This window comes from Blennius ocellaris, assembly GCF_963422515.1.
Source record: "Blennius ocellaris genome assembly, chromosome: 23".
NCBI lineage: Eukaryota > Metazoa > Chordata > Actinopteri > Blenniiformes > Blenniidae > Blennius > Blennius ocellaris.
The window spans coordinates 15,851,952-15,870,519 of record NC_137672.1 but is presented as its reverse complement, the minus strand read 5'-3'; the positions used below and the strand labels follow the sequence as shown (position 1 = coordinate 15,870,519).

The 18,568-nt window shown below is 42.3% G+C and overlaps 1 protein-coding gene across 1 annotated transcript in view; it reads right to left on the bottom strand.

Moving 5' to 3' along the window:
* serpinh2 (serine (or cysteine) peptidase inhibitor, clade H, member 2) overlaps positions 1-18,568 on the bottom strand; it is a gene marked incomplete at both ends in the record, with an annotated part of 69,184 nt that overhangs the window by 28,339 nt on the left and 22,277 nt on the right. Inside the window, 1 exon segment of the mRNA XM_080519406.1 lies at positions 9,594-9,667. Coding sequence (XP_080375532.1) covers positions 9,594-9,667 — 74 coding nt within the window.

Genomic DNA, 18,568 nt, shown 5'->3' with positions numbered 1-18,568 from the left:
TGTGTGCGTGTGTGTGTGTGTGTGTGTGTGTGTGTGTGTGTGTGTGTGTGTGTGTGTGTGTGTGTGTGTGTGTGTGTGTGTGTGTGTGTGTGGGACATCAACAGGCTATAGGACCACCTTGCACTCAGTCACATGATATCTACAGAAAGAGTTGTTGACCATAAGAATTTTTATGAGACAATTGTCTGAGGTTCAAACACCTTTTTTTTTGTGCTTTTGTTTCATATTTATTTAATACTTCCACAGTCAGCCACGGGGTACAAGTGTACCACATGTCTGCGGGTTTTCACCTTCCTTCAATGACCATACATTTCCATAAGTAGGAGTGAATGCTTAGCTTTTTTTGCAAGGATCCAGAGAAAACAAGGCACAGACAAGTCAGAAAAAGAGTAAGCAAGAGCAATAAACAGTGTTAGAAGCATACATACATAAGTAAACAATCTAATAAGAGGAGGTGATGATATTTTCAATTTCTACATCTAAACACATTAATGCACCTACAAGGTAATAAAGACACTAGAAACAATAACAATGGCGAGTACACAGACATTCGTATGGACAGACGACAAACTCAGATTGTTATTACGGCGACTACCAAAAATATGGACTGGGATTTTTTTTTTTTATTATCCATCGACACACGCTTGTGCAGAAGAACTGCTTTCTACAAAGTACAATATCTCATGGGAAAGTCTGAATCTCGAGATACAACTGCAGCCATGCACACACTCACACGAGCACCAACACTTGTTTGCAATAGATTACTGGAAACACCGTATTTATGGATCGATGAATAATACGAGGCAGAGAATGAGATTGTAAACACTTGTGAGATTGGATGTAAAATAAAATTTCAATTCTTGTTAAAAAAAAACATCTCCACTAGTCTTTGCCCATAATGGATTTTAACTGAGATGCGTGTCTTCTGCGTTTTTCAGCATCATCTCAAGCATATGGAAGATGTGGCGAAAGCAAAAATAATTACATGCTGAATGTTAAATGATCACAACTCGCTCCCCTCCTCCAAGTAAGGGCAAGTATTTCTTAAGCTCGCAATCATCAAAATTGCATTAGTTCCAAGCTCACCCGGTGCGTGGAGTCAAAGGATGTACACCGAGAGGCTTGTAAATATTACTTCAATGTAATTCCAAAGCGGCCACAGGTGCAGCCTTCATGCATTTATTAAAAGCCCATTTCAATTTTTAAACTGTTGAATTGCATTGTGTGATGATGCTGATCCGCAGATTCAGTTCGTTGTCTCGCCCCCCCCCCTCCCGCTGCAACGAGCGATAAAACGCTCACGGGACTTTTTAAAGGGAGGAAGTATTGTTTAGCCAGCATTATGCGGCATTTGCGGTCGGCTGTGGTTTCAGCTTATATGCGTCTTTTGTTTTTGAGAGCAGAATCAATGGCTCAACGTGGGACATCAATAATTCAGTGTCACATTAATTTTGAGACACAGAAGCAATTATCCTCAACAAAAAAAAAAAAAAGAAGACCACAGCTGAGTAGAGGAGCAGCCTTTGTTGGGCCCATATTACACTGTCGATGCAACAAAAAGTTACAGCAATTATAGGCCATGTGGTCATGCGCTAAAACCAGGCAGATGAGAGGGAGGGTACTAATTATCTTAGCTATTGTCCTCCTTGATTACAGCATTTATGTTGAAGGTGCTGTACATGGATGTGCCCGAATTAAAAGTAGCAGCAGTTTTATGATGAATGTCGCTATTGAGAAAATACTTTTACCTTTTTTCTGTTTTTTTCAGAGGACATTGTTCTGCCGCGCGGCAACAGATGTCACGAGAGGTCTATGTGATTGGCTTCGATTCATTTCTATTGCCTCAAGTGCCCCTGCATTGTTCCCAGTGTCGTTCCGACTCCAGAAGCTCTGTTTTTCATTTGATTCATGTGGCTAAGAAAAAAAGAAGAAGAAGAAGGAGGAAGTCAGCATAGCATTAACACAATGCAAAAACACTTCATCATAAGTTCAAGTCCTGCTGTTAAAATTCAATTCAAAAAGACAAATGTATTAGCAAGTTCATTTAATTTAGTCTAAGCACTCTTTCTAGAGAGTGGCTCCTTTCAGGGTATTAAATTAGCAATGAATTTAAATGTAAGCAGAATTTAATCAAAAGGAAACTAAATCTAACTAGCTGTGTACAGCTGGATAGTTCACGCTCAAACAGTAGATTTGCACACACACACACACACACACACACACACACACACACACACACACACACACACACACACACACACACACACACACACACACACACACACACACACACACACACACACACACACACACACACACACACACACACACACACACACACACAGACCAGTGAAAAAGGCATCGTTTTTGCTTCAGTAAAGATCCATGTCACGCTGCAACAATTTGAAAACAAGGTCCATTGACCCGGAAATGGCAAGAATGTTGAAACGGATGTAGTTTTCATGCTGGGCCACTCGTAGGTACCGTTTGTTTTGTTTTGGGTTTTTTTTGCATTGAAACCATGGGCAGAGAGAATAATACGCAAAGTACACGGATCTCCGCAAGGACAGGCGATGACGTTGGATTGCTGTTACAGTGGCCCTCAAATATAAAACTACCAAGAAAAGTATTAATTGCTCCTCTGTATAGACAGTGTATCCCACCGTTATTCAGGAAATAGAGCTGGCCCAGGTTCAGGGTTAGAACATAGAACAACAAGTATAAAAAAAAAAGAAGCCTTGGATATGTGGAGCCATTAGTCTGATGCTTGAGATAGGAAACCCGTTTCTCCACCATATTCTCGACTTCTGCTCAAAAGAACACAACCCGCAACCAATTTCTATTCGCGTAAGCCTTTAAATTAGTGACGAGTCCACTAAGGGAAATAATAGATTGGATTTCATCCTTCGTCTGCTGCACTGCAGGACATAGACATGAGCTTTTTAATGACCTGAAAGGACAGGAGGGATGATTAAAGCAAAAACAAACCCTTTGATGCAGCTACATGGTAACCTCATATTGGCCTGAGAATGGACTCAACCTCACTGATCTTTCTAAAGCTGTCCACTTTCTCTTGGTTAATAACAGCGCTTGCCTTTTGGCACTAGTTTTTTTCTTTTTTTTTCACTACACACACAGGACTGCCGAGATATAATGTCCCCAATGGAGGGTTTACTCTGATAGGTAAAAGATTTGCTCCAGGATGCAATAGAACAATAGAATAATACAATTACTGAGAAAATGGCATCGTCTTCCACAATAAGTGGGTTTCCCTTGCAAAGAGGCAGACGATGGTCGGCGCTATCAGTCATCTACATTTTCAAGAGAGAGCCAGTTATTTAATACGACTGTATGTCGAAGCTAAATTACATCAGCTTAAATAAGTTAGTGTGTGTGGCCTGTGTGAGAGTTCACCATACTGTCATCTGATAGTTTGACACAACCGACATATGCCAGAATACAGTTCAAGTCCATTTCTTTTTCTTTACCTAAAATTGGAATATCAGAAAAGCATGAGCTCACATTACTCTTTACGGATGTCAGACACATTTTAGTTAAGGGGCCACATTCAGCCCAATATCATCTCGGGTTGGCTGCACCAGTAAAATAGTGTCACAATAACCTTTAAATAAAAACTTTGCAGTTTTTCTATGTTGTGGCGCAGAGTATACATCATGGAAATGTGTAGATGCCCGCAAAACCAAACAATTACTACAGAAGATGCCTACAGTCTCAACATAAAGCCAATTTTAATGATATATTCTGGTGCAGAATAGCGTGAAATGTCCCAACAACTTTTCCTCAAGCTGTTGCATTATGTATGTTTTTACAAACTCACTAACAGCATGACTAGTTTGCACACAATGAGGTGGACAGATTTAATGGCAGCGTCACCAATATCTCAGCTCGGGTTTCTGTGTTGTGTTATGTACTCTTAAGAATTATTTTTTTTTTAATCTCTATCTATATACTCTGCTTGAGACTATAGTGATATTGATTTCTAATCCAAATCCTAATAAATCCTTCCCTATAGTGGGTTGATACAATTGTTTCCTCAATATTCTAGAATATACATCATTAAATTTCCCCTTATTCTGCTGCAAAAGGACATATTTTTGGTCTTGATGATCTTCATCTACCTGTGGAAGTAAGGCATGGTCGATTCATTTACCTGTCAGAGTACTTCCCTCCCTCTGGAACACATAAGCACATTCTAGGAGCTGCTTTTCAAGACATTGCACGACCCTTTCATAAAAAAAAAAAAAAAGAAGCAACCATTATAGAAAATGACACCAATTCCAGTTTTTCTTTGCCTTCAACAGCCCTTGTCCTGTTGCACTACCTGGCTTGATTTACGGTCGTCAAGGTAACCACTCCATTATGAGCCTAATAGCTCGCTCAGAACAATGCGCGTCATAATTTTGACAAATTTCTCTATGGCTGGCTGGAAAATCATTGTCATCGTAATTGCGCTTACATGTGTGTGCCGCAGCGTGAGCACGTACCCCGGGCGCCGGGTGTAGATTTTTTTAAGTGGCCGAGCTCTGACAGGCCAGACAATGAGGGCAGAATATGCACCGCGCAGAACAGCTCTCGGGTGCAGCGTTTCTCTCAGAACTCCCACTGTTTGCCATTTTCTTTCTTTCCTTCTTTTTTTTTTTGGAAAGCCATTTAATTTCTTCCCTCCTTAACAATCCCTTCCTCGGACAGCGGGAGGCGGAGAGGAGGAACGTTGTGCACGGGTCGGCACTCGGAGGGTCACGAGAATACACGACGTTCAGAGAGGACAACAAAACCGGGCCTTTTTTTTTTTTTGGCGCTTCGTGACGAACGCTGTGATTTCCTCGCGTCGTTTCCGCGCCGGAAACAGACGAGGAGAGCTCAGGTGGACAGAAGGCGGTAAAGAGCTGGTGCGGGGTTTTACGGCGTTGTGGCCTCAGCTGTAATGAAGCAGGTGGAGGTAGAGGAGGGAGCAGTAATCTGGAAGGCTGTCTGCTTTATTACCCCCACAGTCTCATCATGGGAACACACACACACACACACACACACACCATGCATGTACAAGGATAAGAAGAGAAAGGCCAAAAAAACCAAGAGAGAGAGGGAACAAATTTGAATGTGTGAAGTGGAGGAGCAGAGAGGGGGGAGGAAGGAGAGGAAGCAATCAGCCGCCTGGTCCCAATCATGTTCCCCCTCTCAGTCTCTTCCTCTGAAGCCCGTGCTCCCGGCTCTGCATTTGGACACAGTTAAGTTGCCCGAATTATTTCATAAGCATCTCGGCCTTCGCCACCAGTGAAGAAAGAATGCGCGGGAATGATGTACGAGGCACTGATTAGACCTAATTACGAGTCCTGATTAAGGCTTTTAATTAGTCGAGCCAGCACTTCAGCTGGAGAGGGCGGCAGGGAGACGGGGGGGAAAGACGGCGGGAGAGATGGCTTTTGAGGGCCTGGGGATTTGAAGGGAAAAAGTGGGGAGGAGGAGGAGAAGAAGAAGAAGAAGAGCGATGAGGTGAGATGGCTGGAATTTACGATCACTGTTTACACCGATTCTAAGGAATACACCGGGAGCTTTACGGGCTTCAGCTTATCTGGGCCGACAATATTTCAGCGTAAAGCCCAAGCTGATTCAGCGCTTAGATTTTTCTGAGCTCCCGCTTCGGGTTTTTTTGGGGGGGGAAATTTTTTGAAACAGTTGACACAGACTCATGAAAAATACCGACAGAAATCTCTTTTAATGACACTCTGCAAGCAATTACTGGGCGGGAATGTGGAAGACGAAGGCTTTGTTCATTGCTAACCCAAATGAGGGCAAATATGCAATCATGGGAACTATTTTGAATAATAAAGTGAAATCTAAACTCGAAAAGAAGTTGTCTGAACCACACTAGAGTGGAAAAGCGTCGTATTTTTAGCCACAGAATAGAAAATCTAAGCGTAATGGTTCAACTTTGATTTGGAACAGCACGCCTGCAGGATTATCTAATAGCGCAGCAGTTCAGGTGCATTGATCGCAGCAAACCAAATGTTAGCGGTCTCCTGCAGTGGAAAGTAAACTTACAAAAATTACAATCAAGCTCAACTCTGGCCGACACACCCATGGAGCCTTAAGATCAGGGGTTTCAAACTCATTTCACTTCAGGGGCCACAAACAGCCCCATTTCAACTTAAATGAGCCAGACCAGTAAAATAGTGCAATAATAAACTTTAAATTTGTACTATAAAGTTTTTCTTTGGTGTGGTGCAGAGTGTTTATAATGGCAATATATGATATATATTCAGAAATCCAAAGAATTGAAAATTATTACAATCTCAACATGAAAACAGCCAAATTTAACAATAGCTTCAGATAAATGTCCCAAAAATTCAAATAATGTTTTACTTTTAGATATTTCATGATGCATGTTTTTTTTAATGCTAGATTGAAGCCCGGTTTAAGACCACGGGCCATTTGCTTGACAAGACAGCTCTTGATTGTAGAAAGTGTCGTGCTTTGGTTTAATGTGACATAACATCATCTTAATCTTCATAACAATCTCTCCTTTCGTGGGTTTTTTTTTGCAACTTGAGAATGACTGGTCGACAGCATATTGTGCTTTGAGCTGCATCCAAAACACTTTTCTTTTTTTTTTTACAATTTGATAATTGTACGATTCTAAAACCGAACACTCTTCTCATAGTATCATTAGAATAGTTGGTTTCATCACTCATTCAATCTCTCTTTTGTAAACAGATTAATTCAATGAAACACAGCAGCAACATGGGACAAGGAGACGAATGGACCCGAAACACTATAAACTGTAAAAATCCCAGTAAGCTTAGGAGTAAACTCAAAGATTGGAAAAGAAATGAGTTCCTTCAAGTAACATTTAGGATTGAACAAATGAAGCAAAGGCACAATATCATCTACAGTCAGATTTAATCGGGAATAACATTAATGATATGACGCCTTGTTTTGGACACGCAGGCATGAAAACACATACGACAAGTACTTTGTTCCCTCAAAATAGAGAAATGTTGCACAACTTAAAACCTAAATTAATATTCGTTGCGTCCTGATGGCAATGCACCCGACCACGCCTCGTTTCAAACACAACATACCCAACTAGTGCACAGATGGGAGCGTGTAAATTTGCGATATAAACAGTGCGGGCTCCAGATGAGGAAAATGACAAGTGAGTCAGTCTGCAGCTGGCACGAACACCGCCTTCACTTTTACTTCGCGCTTTTAGATGGAGCCCGGCGAGTTTCGGATTTTCAATTTCAATCAAAGTTTCCCCCGATTACCGTGAACTAACTGTGCTAATCTAATAATTTGAAGTTTAAAAAAAATTGGTGCCGTGTCTGTACGTTTTTATAGCAACAGCTCAGTGTAACAGTCAGAATAGGGGCAGTAGTCTTACAGGCCGTGGCCTTTAGCAATGAGTTTATGTTATTTGAACACATCACTTTGAATTCATACAGTTTGATTTCAGCGAAAGGCCAACAGAGAGACGAAACTCTAGAAGTGCTATAAATGATGTGTTGCTCCGTGACAACCGTGAACCATTTGTACTGACAAAGAACACTGTGGAGCCAAGAGACAAACCTGTCGAACCTTATGTGGTGCTAATTTACACTATATAAACACACAGTAGATCTCTGTGGGGGGGGGGTAAAAGGTTTAATGTGGGTTTGAGGACAAAAGTTTTAATCAATCATTCCTACAGCACTAAATCTAAACTGATCACTTAGTATCAATAATTAAATCAACCAAGAGGTGGGTGTTAAGTTTGCTTTTAAATCTGCTGACAATCTGGTCGGCTTTCCGTTTCGTGTCATTATTAATTACAACACAGGCGGCAGGCCAGTTCGTGACTAAGTTTTTCTGCACATGCGCAAGTCAAAGAACAATAAAAACAATCGCGGTCTCCAGAGTGTCATGACTCCCAGTATGGATGACTTATTATAAGTGATTAAACCTCAGAGGGTTGTGATTATAGCAGGAGAAAAGGGACAAATCATTGCAGTTTACATATTTATCAATCTAAATAATTCACATTATGTACACATTATGTATATTTTATCATATGGATTCCATTTATACTTCATAAAGGTCATTAATATAGACATATGTAAAGTCCTGCTACATATGTCCTCATGAAGTGGAGAATTACAAATGAAGGTGAAAATTAGATGGAATTGGGAAATTTCCTGACCATGTCATTATTTATTTATTTTGCTTATAATAAAGACATGAATGTTTACTCTTTAGTAAAAATATGAGCAACAGGTTGAGCAGTAGGGCATCAACAGGCTGAGCTCAGTGAGCAAAGCACAATGGACGTAGTGGAGCAGATACAATGGAGAGAAAAAACACAAGTAAAACACTCGTTTGATTCAGGAAAACTACATGTTTTCAAGTTGCTTTTCTTCGGATTATCAGATATTCCTTCAGATGGGAGAATTTTAATGCACCATTTATTTTATTTTTTTTAATTTAGGGCGGGAAACAGTTTCCAGAATACAAACAGACAGAAAAAACGGCTTTATAAAGAATGACAGTGTACCGTTAGAACTTGCAACATCTCTGCTTTCCGGGTGTAACCACTCACTGAGTGTGGAAGATCTGGACATCCTCATTTGTTCTGGAATCATCAGATCATCATCATTTCACTGGTAATGAATCATTCGTGGTCTACAGCGGTGTTTTGACACAAAAGTTGTATTTTAGCCATAGTAACGTGCATGTTTTTTACTTTTCCACTATGATGTAATAGTGATGTGCAGCCAAAGTTACAAAAAAAAAACGACATGTTAAAAGTTAAAGTGTAAAAGTATCAATAAAGTACCAATAGAAGCACAAAAGTATCAAAAAGGTACCAATACAATTTGATAAGTATCAATCAATTACCAATAAATGTGAAAAAAGTATTCATAAAGTAGCAATGAAAGTGAAAATGTACCACTGACATACCAATGTTACTGAAAAACTATCACAATGAACCATTAACAGTAAAAAAAATAAATAAATCAATATAGTCCCATTATTAGTGAAAAATAATCATAATTTATAACCCTTGGCCACAAGAATTTGTCATTGTGGTAAAAAAAAAAAAAAAAAAGGAAAAATACATGCAAGAAGTGCATGAAAAAAATGATAATTTTTTTTTTTTATATATATATATATTTTGAAATGTACACCCATAGTTTCTATTCGTCTGCTCTCTTTTGCAAAGGTTGCCGCGGCAACTTGCACCTCAGGTTTGGCTAGTGTTTTTATTTTTTTTTACGCCAGATGCACATTGAACCTCCACACCCAAAATCAAGACTCGACCCGACGCATTATAGAAAGTAATGCAAAGTCGAGTGCTGCTACTAATGAATGTAGCAAAGCAACTCCAGAAGTATTACATATATATATATATATATGTGTATGGAAAACTTCCTTCATCTACACAGTCCTCAGAGTGTCCCCAACAACTTCATGTGATCTTGTATTCCCACGCCACAATGTAAAGTAGAAGGACATATGCCGAGTGCGAGCAGCACATCTGTGCTTTCCACCAGGGAGTCGCGGGGAAGGCTGATCTCGTCTTTTGACTTCCCCGCCACCGTTTGCATCCGCGCTTCTGATCTTCCTCCGTACGAGAGGCCTGATTTGCCTCGCCGCCGTTGATCTCCGCGTTCTGACAGATCCTCGTTACAAACACAACCTCTCAGTTGTCGCGTTTCCTCGCCTCTCATCATCTCTTCCTTCCCCTCATCCTCCTTGCGCGCTCCCTTTGTTCTACTTCCCATCTGGCTTTTCTTCTTCCGCTTTCTCTCTCAAAGTACGTTCCCTCTCCCTTCTCTCTCTCTCTCTCTCCCTCTCTCTCTCTCTCTCCCTACTGTAGACCATTTGGCACAAACCTCATCTCTCCCCCTCTCATCCTTCGCTCTCACCTCAATTTTCAGCTGTTGCATAATTAATTAGCAGCACTGTTCACTATCAATGCAATTACTCCAGAGAATGGAGAAAGAGAGGAGGGGGGGGGGGGGGGGGGGGCGGGGGGGTTGTTTAAATGGGAGAATAGGGCCAAAATGGAGATGCCATGAAAAACATGGAATAAAAAGGAAGGGAGAGAGAGAAAAGGAGGGCAATTTTAGCCCTTAAAGGATGAAGTCAATATGGCCAAAAATCAAAGTGGTAATTTTGACAATGCAAAATCCATTTGGAGGCTCAGGGATCCAGATGGAAACAACACGGGCTTGGCTCAAAAGGGAATATCACACAAAAGCCTCTTAAAAATTTACTTCATTTCCAGGCATTTCAGGTTTCATCAACGTATCCATTTGCTTGGAGCACATTAGGACAAATAGATGAATAAATAAATAAATTATAAAAAAAAAAAAAAAACAGTACGCAGGCCTCACCGCCAGTTTTCCGGAGCACTGCGCTGGACCAAACATCTGCCTGTGCACAAACCCTCCGTGTGAGATTTACACATCTGGGTCATTACAAAAGTGTTTGCATGTGTGCGCGAACTTCACGCGGCAGAAATTATTCATACGCTTCACGTCAACGCTCATGTTTAATCTTGTTCGGAGCAAAGCCAGACTCAAGTCAGACTCTGCCGGCATCCAACAACACAACCACATGCATCAACGTACGTCGTGACCCCGAACGGTTTACTAATAAGAATAATGGCGAGTGTGGGGGTCCGACGTATGATTATTCCCGTTCCCACAGTCTTGTACAGCGCTGGCTGGCGATGATGTAAACAAATTACCCACGCTGGGATTCGTTCACACATTCATTCGACAAATGCGGCTGAAAGCCATGAAGTCATGAAAAGATTGCGGTTTCAAATGAAGTGTCACACGTGGAGCACAGAAGGCGTGAAGGTATGCACTAGTTTTTTTTTTTAATATCACATTCGGTGCAGAAAACCATTTTTTTTCCCCCCCTTTCATTCAAACACGTCTGGTTTTTTCCACTATTATTCATTCCCCTCCTTTATCTCACGGTGACTGGCCCAAAGGAGTACTCCAACAATTACAGGTCAAAACAAGGTGCCGTGTTTGTTGGTGATTGACCCAGATAAAGTACAGCGAGTGTTTACCGCAAATGACATTTCCGCGAGAGTCTTGGGTTGGGAAATGGACCGTTATCAGCTGCTATAGTGTTACAGCATTTCAATTTACGAGTGGTAGTGTAGCGGGGAACAAAAAAAAAAAAAAACCAGAAAAAAAACGACATACAGTATCACTGCACCAAGATGAGAAATTATTTATTGTGTCAACAGCAAAAGGGCCTCAAAGTGTAAAAATATCTACAGGTTTGCCTCTTCCCACGTGGGACTCTCGGGATCTTCGTCACCCATTACTTGCGCCGTCGCAATTATCGCAAAGCCGGGCGCATTCGAGGATCGACGCCATTCGTCTGTCTTTAATTTGCCCGCCAGTCGCCGTGTCGCCACGCCACAGTCCGGTATTTCATCCGTGACAGAGGGATCCGTGGAGCGGGGATGCATATGGAGGGGCTCGACCGTACCCAATCGCCAACAGAGAGAAGATGTTCTCTGGAGTCTGACAAGCCGTAAATGACAGATGGACTAATGCGACTTAATTCCCTCCGCCTGTAACTCTTTGTCCTGCTCTTAACAATGTAATTGCAATCCGGGGTCTGGATGCGTTTCCATGCGCGCGCGAGACGCAACTGGTGTCGTCGTGAGCTATTCTTGGCAGCGTGGCTGCGCTCTTCTGTCACGATCTGTCAAGTCTATTTGATTGGATACAGATACTTATTGTCTTAACAGTGAAAATAATAAACAGGATGTGTCGGGGAGGGGGGGGGGGACCCAACGTCAAGTAAAGAGAGGCGTGAGAAGATAGAGAGCTATTTCAGTGTATCCTGTTTCCCTATTCATCCGCGGCCCATTCAGCCTCTTTTGATTGTCGCTTCTACGGCTTTACTTTCAGAGACAGCCATTACTGAAATAGCAATTCTATGAGCATTAATGAGTGAGTCACACAAAGGGGCCAGCAAAGTGGATGAGAGGGGGGGGGGGGGGGGATCACTGCTTTCAAGGAATTTATTAAGACAACACGCGTACACAGAAATCTGCATGCAAGTGAACACGCTCATATGCATATGTGGAATAAACCTGGAAGGTATTCCTAATTACAGGCAAACGTATTCAATGATATTGTTGCAGCACTTTATCGTCACAGGATTTGATTTGCATTGAATTTTTAATTTTTTTTTTGGGGGGTGCTGCTGTGTTAATTGTTTACTGTGGGCTAATTAAAGCCCGCCCGTCATTAACAATGATCACTGCTCTCTGCGGATGGAGGCAGCGGTGACAGAGCCTGACAGAGGGAGGCCTGGAACAAAAGAGGCTGAAAGAGGGGAGGAGAGAGAGAGAGAGAGAGAGAGAAAAATTCATTCTTTGGCTAAAGGAGCCGCCGTGATGGACTGTTGACCGGTCTGAAGTGCCATCCGCAACCCAAAAAGTTATATAAAGCGGTAAAGATGATAAATGGACGGGTGAATGAATGGCAAAGAGACAATGAGTTTGTTCTTCACTGATTTATATCATTTATTACTGGATAGGACAAAATGGACCTTGAATACGTTTTTCTCAAATATCAGGAAAAGATTTCACTCAAATCCTTGCATCTACCTCACGAATAAAGTTTAGACTGTATTGCAAATATTTCCACTAATATTATGAACATTTTGACCATTTCCAACCCAGACTATAGTGAAAGTACTGAAATAAAATTTGTAATGTTTCAGTTGAAAAAACTGAGAATGGAAGCCACAAGTAGCCCACCTGTTGTCCATGTCTGGTATAGAGAGTAATTATTCCCAGAACATATCCATTTAGTTTATACCTTTTCAACATCAACATCATAACTGAAAAAGTCACATATTTATATTGTTATACAAAGATGTGACAAAAAGCCCATTTCCTCTCAAGCACATCAGATTATCTGCTGACATAACACAAATTCAACAAAAAGTCCCTTAATTCATTGCATTGTTTTATATGAATTCGGAACCGTCGTATTAATGCAATTCTGTTAATTAACATGGACATAAAAATGTACATTTATAAGTCCTCTTTGGGCCCCCTGGTGGCCACTGGGACTGAGCTGCAGCTCGGTTAATCACATCTGCGACTGTGCATCAATAAAAGGCAATTAAAACAGATTCACATTTCTGTCCCATTAAGGATGCAAAATAATGACTTAAGGTCCTCTGCACATTCGCAATATAAATACTTTAAAGGTACAGTACTTACTGCATTTTACTATCCAAGTTTTGAAAAGCTAATTAAAATAACAGTTCAACTAAAGCGCTGTTGTCACGGCAACGTTGAACGTGAAAATGCATTGTTTTTGCGTTTTCGTGACTCATTGAGCGGCTCACTACTGCCCCCTAATGCACAAGAGTGTCAATCATTCATTTGCACCATTAAGCATACTGCTATGCTTTTATTCTAATTAAGCAACGCTGCAATGTTAACACAATAAAAGCTCCATAATGAATAATGGAAAGCAGCATCACAGTCCTCCCATGCGCTTGTTGTGATACTTTATTCATGTCTAAGTTATGCCACATGTTTGTTAGCAAACACGTTTGTAAGAAGTCAATCGTCTCCATTAAACACCAGCAAGATGCTTGGTGATTAATCTACAGAGCTAATATGGAAATGGCTTTCACAAGCATGTTTGAAATTAAACGATCACTGAAGGGGAAACAATAGCGAATGTAAACAAGCTGCTGGGAACTTTCAATCAATGTCTGATAGCTGTACAGACCAAGGCAAAAATAAAATATAATAAAATAAAAAAAACAAACAAACGGCACAATCAGGAAAAAAAAAAAAGCCCCGAACAAAGATTTACTATACGATTACATCTCTCATCTTAAATTTAATCTTGTGCTTATCATTGTGCCTGCAGCTGGCCCCCCCAGGAGTCTCTGTGTGTCCCAAGTCTCATGCACATCTCTCTGCATGGTTGCAATCCAAACACCACTTTATGTGTGAGTGCTTATAGGTTAAAAGTGCCATATGCATTTGGGTTTTTTTTTTTTTTTTTTGGTTGTGTGTGCACACTGTTTATTCATCTAGCACCGGGACATTGAACTCGGAAAGAAATGCAGTCGTTATTGATGGTATTACTTACAGACATTTCTAGATCTTCACTGAGCGCCTTGCCCTGCCGGTTGTTTGGCTCGATGTACCACAGTGTCTGAAGATGGTCTCAGATGGTAGCAGCCGCAGCTGTGGAGTCTAGTTGACTCGAAAATGAGATTTACACTCTGTCAGGATCAAATCCTGGTGGACGTACAGCTGTTGGGAGATGTTTGCACGGATTTATGACAGAACGCATTTATCCCGCGTTCGCGGCGTAGCCTGGATGGATCAATTAGTTATAGGCGTTTTCAAAGCATCTCGGTGGCAAATTATTTGCATGTGTGGCTGTAACGGTGTCCATACCCTCAGAGCACGCCAACCTTACTTGTAGGAAACACATAGTTTTGCATATTATTTTAGTTTTAAAATGTGGGCTAGGGGCACAGTCGGATTAAAATGTCTCTTTGCACTAAAAAGATAAATTTGTTCTCTCTCCATAGGGGGAAAAAAAAAAAAAGGAACACCATCATTCTTCAGTCAGTAATGATTTGTGAAGACTTGCGGGTTGATCTCGACAAGCTTGTGCGATTGGTCAGAAGTTTGGGTTAATGTGGAAACACCTACGTTCACGCGGTTTTTAGTTCATCCTTTTCCGGGAGTCTTTCCAAAGAAACTATGGAAAAGAACATGAACGTCTTATAGCGGCCTGGACAGAAGACACTGTCTCGCGCAAGTTGGACGACTCATAGCTGCGCAGTAAAAGTAGAGGTCGTAACACAACCTGAAAGGCATGATATGGACGAGAGTAAACAGTCTGAGTCAGGACTGGCCACAGGGGATTTCATCACCCCAAAAAAAACACGTTAACATTCTCCCTCTCTCTCCAGTGGATTTATCACTTTATAACAATCTGTTAGTTGTTTTTTTCTCGTGTCGCTCCCTACTTGAACCAGACTCTGTGTCCCTCCCTACAATGCAACTTTGTTATAACAATCTGTTTGTTAATTAAAACAGAAATAAACATTGGGGGAGAAGAGCGAGAAGGAGGCCTGCGGTGTCAATTGCAAACTTATCTGTTTCCATGTATTCAACTTCTCTCTCCTTCCTCTTCCCTCACTTGAGCTCTCGTTGGTTCACTCAACAAAGCCCATCGTTGCACCCATTTTCTGGAAAACATGGTTGACTCCGGGAAGAAATGAAAATTACCGGGAAAGGAGGCATTCTGGGAAATAACCCACCCCATTTGTTGACCCCCAATGTTGACGGTGAGAATATATCAGAAAAGCAAATCACATCTCAGCAGCAGTATTCTTGATATTGCCAAGGGAAAGACGAGTATATAAATCTAAACCACGAAGGTGCTGAATAAATGCAATACCGTGAAATGTTACGGCTAAGTCCCTTTGTTCCACCGCTAAATGTTTCTGGGGCGAGCTGTGGGATCGTGTGTGCGTTGCTTTTCCGGTCCGTAAGCTGCTGTGTATTTTTGTGTGTGTTCGCGCGTTAAAAGACGGGCAGCTTTGTGTCAGTCACTGTTAACTGGAGTGGATGTGTTTGTTAGCGTGCGTCTTTCTCCATCACTGAGTGTCCATCCACATTAAATCCTATGGGGGGGGGGGGGGGGGGGGGGGGGGGGGGGGGATTAAGTGGCACTGCTGCAGGTACACGGCGGCCAGGAGTGGTTATATCTTCATTTACGACTGGCAGCTGGTGATTTGTTCCCGTGCTCATCTCACAGGTCTGTGTGTGTGTGTGTGTGTGCGTGACAGAGTGTGTATATCCACGCACATGCAAACGGAGTACAAGTAAATAGGGAGTGAAGAGATTTTCGACAGGAGTCGATCGGCGCCGTGTATATCGCGTGTAGAATTAAGTGTGCGAGGAATTGGCATGTTTGTGGCAGAGGGATGGGGGAACGGACGCGGAGATCGAGGGGTTAATGTGAGGAGAAGGCTAATCTCTATTGATGTGAGAGGAAAGATCGCAGGTGAAGGTTGCCGATGTTAAATTGATCTCCACAAGATAGAGTGGCTTTATTTCCTGAAAAACAATTTGAGACACACCGGATGTAATTGTACAAATAAAAGCAGATAAAAATGAACAGTCAACACCTTAAAAGCTAGTGTGCCCCGTAAATATTAGGACTCATGTGGGATCAAACTTATTGAATCGATAATGTAATATTGAACAACTGGAGGAAAATCAATTTAAAACATTGCAACAAGTCCCCAATCATTGACATAATGCAGCCATAGCCCTCAACCTTAACCTTAATGTAACCTTGTACACAAGCTATTATCGTCACTTCAGGACTCTTTGTATTGACTAACATTTTCTTTTTGGAGCCAGGAACTATTTCCTGTAGGTTAACTATTGCTACTATCGCCTCGTCCTAACCCCTAACCGAACCCGGGGTGCAATTAGCTGAGCGGGAATGGGAGGGATACGCTATTTGTCCTGCTGGTCTCCTCATCCTCCCATTCTGCTTCATCCTCTTTATTACAGGAGGGAGGTAAACTTTATCTACCCTGCATAGTGATTAGCAGAAAATGGACAAAACGACAAATAAAAGCTGTCAAATGTCAATCCGTCTGGATAATTCTGACTTCCGAAAATACAAGATGTTGTCATCGGCATATCCAAAGGCAATTGATCACATCTGTTAACGCCTTCATGTGAAACAAATGGCTGTCCAGCTCTTCAAAGCTTTATGAGCTACATGGGGGGGGGGGGGGGGGGTTGTTATTTATTATTTTATTTCCCATAATGTGTGTTGAAGCGTCCATATTGGAGGAAAAACATGCTGATTGGCAGAACCTCACAAGCTGAGTTCATGAACTAACTCTTATGAAAGAACTTTTTTTGTTTTTGTTTCGTTTTGCTCTGTGAGACTAAAACAAGCATGAGAAGGCAGATTTTAGTACCAACAGAAACCAGTGATCGGATCCCTTTATTGTGCCAAACCTTAAGCTTATTGTGTGCATAATGTGGTTTTATTTCTAGTCTGCAGAGTACATACAGAGGATTGAATTTCTTGTCGACCTCCAGCAATATTCCTGCAGTTTAGCTCATTCCTCCATTTGAAACACTGCGGGTTTTTCATCTTCTGAGGAAAACCGGTCAGACTGAATCCACTGCAGTCCAAATCTGCTCTTCACAAGCCTGTTTAATCGACTTTGCCGTTCCTTAAAGGTGTTTAGGATAAAACCAACAGGAAAGACCGCTCGAACTATCGCGGATTCATGTGTGCACATGCTTCTTCAACTTCGAGAAATACAAGCAACGCTTTACTGCCACCTGCCAATTTGACCGCCCCCGCGGCAAAAACAAAATGGTTATACATAAAATAAGTACAAAGGAATTAGACGCACTGATGTGGGATATAAATTACACAGTTTGCAGCACGGGAGCCAGGGCCGTGTTAATTCGGAGCCAGCCATGCCTGCCCGTGTATGTCCTTCCCCGGCCAAGCCGACAATGCCAGCTTCCACCAGCACCTGCTTTCCTCCCGGCTGCTGCCCGGACAAACCAAAACATTTTCGTATCGGGTTTACGCTTGACGCCTTTCCTTTGAACGCGAACAATAACTGTATGGCGCGAGCAGGATAGCCACAGCTGAGGAGTTATCGCCAAAAGAAACAATTTGTTGTACAAAAAAATAATAAAAAAATGGTGTTTAAACTTCATTCCCGGACTTAAAAGCTGGGTAAACTGTGTGTGTGTGTGTGTATCTTCTGGCGCTGCCAATCAGCTCTTTTGTATGTCTCACTGCCCCTGTGCTCCTGGCCCATATGCCTGCATGGTCTCCAAGCCTGATCACACAGGTCAGGACCCTGCCAGCCTCTGGGACACCAGTGTGTGTATGTGTGTGAGCGTCCATCTGTTACAATCGAGGTGCGTTGTGTGACAGACAACCCTTGACCTCAACCCGCCGGGGGAGAGCGAGAGAGAGTGAGAGAGAGCGAGAAAGACAGAGTGTGAGAGTGTGTGCTGCTCCTGTTACACACCACAGCTGTACCATGTGCTCATATGCATCTCCCCACGAACGTGTCGAGAAGTGTGCGCTTCCATATGCCTGGATATCTCCCTATAAGCCGACCTGACAACCGGCAACATCAGCACCGCTCCTCCACCCCCTCCCCTCCCCTCCCTCTCAGTGTACTCTGAACCAGATGGGGTGCCAGGGTCACCTCTGACCCCCCCGCTGCTCTGTGACTGATGGGACAGCCCAGCCCCGTCGCCGACCCCCCCCCCCCCTCGCCATTGTACCCTGACGGGCATCTGACACCACTCAAACCCATTCATTAGGGACGCGGCCGGCATGCACCTGAGCTTCTTAATAAGTCTGCCAATCAGCGTCGCTCCATAGGCGGCGCCTCTCCACAAATCTTTGTCGTTGCAAATGTATCATAACGCCGTAATCAGTCGTCTGTCCTGCGGCACCTGAACTTAATAACA